The sequence below is a fragment of the Ochotona curzoniae genome, unplaced genomic scaffold, assembly GCF_017591425.1.
Source record: "Ochotona curzoniae isolate NIBS_2020 unplaced genomic scaffold, NIBS_Ocur_1.0 scaffold_3208, whole genome shotgun sequence".
Classification (NCBI taxonomy): domain Eukaryota; kingdom Metazoa; phylum Chordata; class Mammalia; order Lagomorpha; family Ochotonidae; genus Ochotona; species Ochotona curzoniae.
In genome coordinates this window covers 41,080,550-41,087,093 of record NW_024467106.1, presented here as the reverse complement: position 1 = coordinate 41,087,093, position 6,544 = coordinate 41,080,550, and the positions used below count along the sequence as shown (strand labels likewise).

Here is a 6,544-nt window from a genome sequence, read left to right as displayed (position 1 = left end):
ACCATTGTGGCCATTTTGGGAGTGAATAGAAGATCTTTCTGTCTCTCTGTAGATCTGCCTTTCAAAAAAAAAAAAAATCTTAAAAAAAAAAGAAAACAAAGACTCTTAATTATTTATTTCTATGGAAAACAAAACAAAACAAAACAAAACAAAAACACACACCAGTAACAAAAAGTTCATTCTTCATTCTAATGAATTGATTTGCAAAGATAAGGTCTTGGAAATAACAAACCAAATGCAGAAATCTGAAAGGTTGAGGGCAACTGGTTGCAAACTTATGGTATGGAGGTTGGAAATACAGCTGAATATCAGGAATGAAAACTTGTTTTAAGAACAGAAAGAATAAACATTTATGCATGTATTTTCAAATTTTTTCATGTATTTGAAAGGTAGAGTTTTACACACACACAAGCACACACGCTGCCAATCTTTCCAGTGGTTCAATTCCCAAACAGGCTCTGCAATTGAGATGGGACCCAATTTACACTAGCAGTCAGGACCTTCATTTGTTATTACAAATAAGTGATAGAAACCCAGTTGTCAGGGAGTAGGAATGCTAGTGGGGCACTCATACAGGACAGCAACATCTCAGATAGCAATTTTACCAACAAATTTAACCATATTTATAGATTTCAGAAAATGTGTGTATGTGATTTAACACACACACTCAGTGACTAATGATTTTAGGATAAGATGCTTCTTATTAAGCTATTATACATCTATTTCGATTGGCACATCTGAAGTTTATTGGGGGAAATTAAACAAGAAAAGTTTATCCAAATGTCATTATCTTAGGCAGTACAGACAATCCACAAATGAAAAACAAAATAGGAAGTAAAACTGCAGTCTGAGAAATGTTCAGAAAATGAAAATCTCTCCTTCCCTATATAAAAGCCATACATAGTTTGAAGGTCTTCAGAGAACCAAGGTTCCAAGACTCACCCAGACCCCAGCTCAGCCAGGCCAGCACCATCCTCATCGCCCCATGGCCCACCTGCTCCCTCTGCTGACAGCCCTGCTGCTGTGCAGCTATGGCCCTGTTGGGTCTCTGGGCTGTCAGCTGCCTGAGAACTCTGTCCAGCTCAGCAAGATGACCTGGCAGCTGCTGGGCCAGATGAGGACAATCTCACCTGCTCTGTGTCTGAGGGACAGAAGAGACTTCCGATTCCCGCGGGAGGTGCTGAATGCAAGCCACTTCCAGAACACCCAGGACATGTCTGTCCTCCATGAGATACTGCAGCAGATCTACAACCTCTTCCACACCCAGCAGGCCTCTGCTGCCTGGAACAAGACCGTCCTGGCACAACTGCGCACCACACTTCGCAAGCAGCTGCCAGACCTGAACACCTGCTCGGTGGTGCAGGGGAGGGCACGGCAAGACTCTGTCCTGACGACTGAGAGCCCAACACTGGCCCTCAAGAGATACTTCCATGGAATCCATGTCTACCTGGAAGAGAAGAAACACAGTGACTGTGCCTGGGAGCTTGTCAGAATGCAACTCCAGAGAGCCTTGGCTTCAACAATCCAATTACAAGAAAGCCTAAGAAGCAAGGATGCAGACTCAGGGTCATCTTGACTAATATGTTACATTACACCTGCACGTGGGTCTTTGATCATTTCTAAAGGCTCTTATTTACGCGTTAGTCTTAGAACTTAAAAAAATAATCAATTCACCAAATAATTTTAAGGAAGTATATCCTTAAAAAGTTGTTAAGCTCCTGCAGGGATAGCAATGCCTAAGAGATATCAGCCTTGAAGTTATTATCTATGTACTTATCTATTTATTTATTTATATGTATTTATTGTTTTCTTCCGTTATGGTTTTAATATTTGTAAATTTTATTATATATTATTTTGCTATGTAGATAAATTAGTCATGTTTACATTTTATTAAGTTGTTTCAATTAATAAATTATTATCAATGAAAATTCTGGGTGCTTTTTCTGGAAACAAAATCCAAATCCTGAGATTCTGAGTGAAATTTAAGAAGGGTGGGTATTGTTTATTCATTTGTTTATTTGTGTATGTCTTGTATGCAAGTCTATGCCTAAAGTGGCAGATTACAGAATTGCCACTGAGACAGGCAAGTGATCAAAATAAACACAGGGCTTGCTGTATTAGAGCATCATACTGAGAAAGTTGCACCTATATTTCTTTAATTTCACTTACATAAAATACTACAAAGAGAAGTAAATGAAAAAGAGGACAGTTGCACTAAAAGTTTTGGTCCAAATGATGTTGGAAAGGACAAGTAATACTCAATTTCCTTTACAAAGTACCTGCAAGACCCAAAGGTATGGAAAGTTCTATTAAAAGCTGTATATGAATTTGTAGTTTTTTTAATGAACAACAGATGCCACGCATGGAGGTAAAAATTAGGATTACTTATTGCATATCTCTCCTCTTTTTACTTTTTGAAATATCTGTATCAGCATCATTTTCTTTCTTTTTTTAAAAGATTTATTTTATTATTTTTTATTGGAAAGGCGGATATACAGAGAGGAGAGACAGAGAGGAAGAGCTTCCGTCCGATGATTCACTACCCAAGTGAGCACAACGGCTGATGCTATGCCGGTCCGAAGCCAGGAGCCTCTTCCGGGACTCCCACATGGGTGCAGGGTCCCAAAGCTTTGGGCTATCCTCGACTGCTTTCCCGGGTCACAGGCAGGGAGCTGGAAGGGAAGCGGGGCTGCCGGGATAGAACCGGCGCCCGTATGGGATCCCGGGTGTGCAAGGCGAGGACCTTAACCACTTGCGCCACTGTGCCGGGCCCAGCATCATTTTCATAAGATTAATGTATTGGTAAATTCTACTTTTGTCTTGAATATTTTACTTATTTTAATTAATAATACACTAGAAAAGTTGTAATGATTATTATTCCTTGGATGAATACACTCATATATATGATTAAGTGTAATCAATGTATTCATTACTTATGTTATTCCTGTAACATTATGTATTATGTAATCTTAACATAATATCAGTATATTGATCCCAGTAGAGTTACTTATATTGCATGTAAGTAAGCTGCTGTATTGCACACATAGCTAAGGTGCAGGAAATAGGGAATACATCTTCTCTACTCTGGCACTTGGCATGCTCACTCCCTTCTTCCCAGCATCTCAGGATCCCTTCTCACATCATCACAGTTTTCCTCCTCTCCAAGGTAGAATCCTCCTTAAAATTGTTGCCCATTCACACTCTCTGTTCTACTGTTCTTTCTGCTGAATGGTTTCCCTAGAGAATAGAAAACCACAAAGTAGAAAGTGAAAGTTAAATAAACTTTCTGGGTTTTGTAGCAACATTGACAGGACAAATTCTCCTTTAATTCAAGTGCGTATGATGTAATAGTAGCTGCAATTAAAGAAGAATAAAAGTAGGGTTGATAAAGCCTCCCTCGTGGGTGAGTTCTGCGGGAGATGGCTGGGAGCTGGGGGTAAATTCCTAGCTCTCCCCCGTCCCCCCCAGCCAAAAGCTGGCGGCAGGACAGGTCGGGTGGGTCTCAGTCTCAGGGCAAGGGGCAGGCTTAACCCCCATCAAGGTGGCACTTGTTGGGGGCACCCCTGCCGAATGGAACCCCGCCGGGGTCTCGGCCACAGTCCCCGCTGCAAGGCAGGGGCAGAGACCCCGGCCTTGGGCGGCCAGTGCACCAAGTGGTGCCAGGCTCTGCCTGCTGGCCACCCAGCGGCGAGCTCTGGGGTTTTGATGATATGAAATAGCTGCTTAGGGACACCCATAAGTAAGACCAGCATTAGCGTAGGTGAGACACTAATTTCTGGTGATTCCCAGGACCCGGGACATGAAACCTTAATGCAAGTGTGGGACTGAGACCTAAATGTTCAGAGTAAGCAAACCTTAGTCCACAAACATGATTGGAACACAGGGTGCAGCTCAGGACATGCCCAGCTTGGTTTTGGCTCCAACTGGTTCACATTAAGCACAGAGTTGAGCCACGGTGTCTAAGGCAGGGGTCGTGACAGGTGGATGGGGCTGCGGTCGGGTCTGGATACAGTTGTTGTCTCCCTTGGCACAAGTGTGGACTGGAAAAAGACGTACTGGGCTGGGCCAGACTGCAACACCTTCTGGCGCTTTGGAGTACCAGGGTAGATGTGGGACAGACTAGGCTAGGTCCCAATCCCAACTGAGCCATATACGAGCTATATGGGGGTGTGGACGACCGCGGCTGGGCTGAAACACCCTACAGCAAGAACCAGAATGGGATGATGGCCAGTTAGGAAAGGCCACTGTTCCTGCTAGGACAGAAGGCGAACTGGCACATGGACCCACTGGTATGCACGAAACCTGGCACATGGAGGGGTTCTGATGGAGGAGCCCGGGCAACTCTTCTGGCAGGACACAGACCGCACAGGTCAGCGCAAGAAACATGGAAGGTAACAGCCAAGAGGTCATGGAAAGTGTCCCACTGGCATGCATTTGGCATGGGTTGGGGGCAGACCAGGCTGAATCTGTTCATGTCATCCACTGGTAAATCTGATCACCAGAACAGAGTGTGGGTAGAACCAGGTCCGGTTGTGACAAAAGCAATACACCTTGGAATGCCAAGGTGAGGTAGCCCGAGCCGGATGCAGCTGCAGCACCCAACCAGCACACGTGAGAACCAGGAAGGGAGGAGGCAGAGCTGACAGGAGAATAAGGGGTGCTTCCCTAGCTGAACAGCAACTTACACTGAGGAGCGTGAGCTGGGTAGGGGGTAGACCAGACCAGGCAGGGACACAGCACCTGCGCACCTCATGTGGACCAGATTGGGTGAAAGCCAAGCTGGGCTGACTATTCCCACTGGTGCAAGCTACAATCAGAGTAGGTGAGGGTTGGTTGGGGCTTGGTCGTAGCATCAGCTGGCGGAAGCTGGTACAAAGGGTTAGACATGTTGAGTTGAACCACAGGGCCAACTGGAGAGGGCACAACTGGAATGGGAGCGACCTGAGAGGGAAATAGTGGGCTCCTCCCTCTTGGGTCATCACCTTCCACGGGAGGGCATGGGAACTAGGACAGGGGCTGGGGTGGCTAGACAGACACCCAACAACATCTGTTAGGGCCGGTTGGATGAGATGGTTGGATGGAAGTAGGTTGCAACACCCGTTGGCAAGTATATGAACAGAAGGGTATTTGGGACAGACTGGACTAGTATGCCATACATATTGGCAAGCCAGGGTAGGGGGTGGCCTGGTTGGGGTTACTGTGGGCTGCCCTGACTGGGCTGCAGCTCCTACTGGTACATGCGAGGGCCAAGTGTGTCCAGGGCGGAACCAGGCTGGACTACAAGAGGACACGGGTGGAGACAGAACCGACCCAGCAACTGCAACCACCAGCTGATTGGGGCAATGGACTGTGCCGGGCCCTATGCTTACTAGAACACGCAGGAATCTGGACTGGGAATACCTCAAAATTTCTTTGAGGATCTCCCCAGTCGAGACACCGAACTCAGAGTCCTAACCAAGAAAAGACAGAACAAGTCAAGCAACAACCTCAGCTATCTGTTGGCAGCAAAAAACTGGGCAAATGGAGACTCTAGAAGGGACTGTGTCAATTAATGGACTCTTCAACGACCACATCGTGCTTGGAGTGGCGAGACTGGCAGCGACCCATGAATGGTGAACTATTGGAACCACTTGATCGAGTATCTCAGAGCATGCCCCACATCTGGGACTTAGGGTGGGTGGGAAACTGGGTGGGGCTTCTTCCTCTATATCCCCCTTTAGGCCTTGAACCTTTTTTTACCCCAATTAAATACGTAAAGATTGTCAAAATAAAAAAAAAAAATCTAAAAAAAAAAAGAGTTAACTTTTACAGTCAAAAAATAAAAATGTACAATGGGGGGAAAAAAAAGTAGGGTTGAGTTTATGTGTGGGCTTCTGACAGAAGGCCTAGATGTGGCTCCTGTATCCTGGCTTTTGTCTTCCCAGCCCTGTGGTGGCCATCTGGGGACTCACCCAGCAGATGGAAGATGTCTATTTCTCTCTTCCTATAGCTCTGATTTTAGAATAACTCAACAAATACTTTAAAAAGGAATTGAATATATTTAGAAAATATTTGACCACATGATACTCTCCATAAACACATTTTATATACTACTATTATAGACACATTTCATTTTTTAGTTAGAGAAAACTATGTCAAGATTTCTTCTATTCTTTAATGCTATTACAAATGCATTCTCTCTGTATATAATTTTGATCATTTATTTCAAGCTTTGTGGGATAGACAATTAATACAACTGTAATAGGACAATTTCCTCAAAGGATAGAAGAGTATAATTGGATTAAGGACTTTTCTTTACAACATATAAGATGAGGAATAGAAAAGAACCAATAAAAATAAAATACAGCTCAGAGCACCAGTAAAAGAACGCAGAAGCCTGGTGATCAGGCTGCTGGTTGGAATGCTTGTGTCCCACATGGCTCTGGCTCCTGCTTCCAAGGTCCAGCTCACGCAGACCGTGCTAGGCAGCTGGGATCACTCCAGCTGCTGAGTTCATGCAGACGCCTGTAGAAAACCTTGGCTAAGTTCTCAACACCCATCTCTC

General features: G+C 44.8%; 1 protein-coding gene across 1 annotated transcript; it reads left to right on the top strand.

The window, feature by feature from the left end:
• Positions 1-985: 985 nt before the first annotated feature.
• LOC121145050 (interferon omega-1-like) lies at positions 986-1,576 on the top strand. The gene has a single exon (XM_040963730.1). It carries the CDS (start codon positions 986-988, stop codon positions 1,574-1,576), a length of 591 nt encoding a protein of 196 aa, XP_040819664.1.
• Positions 1,577-6,544: the final 4,968 nt, after the last annotated feature.

What these genes read in the sequence shown, in the direction of transcription:
- LOC121145050 (XM_040963730.1), top strand. Translation starts at nt 986, where the DNA reads ATGGCCCACCTGCTCCCTCTGCTGACAGCCCTGCTGCTGTGCAGCTAT.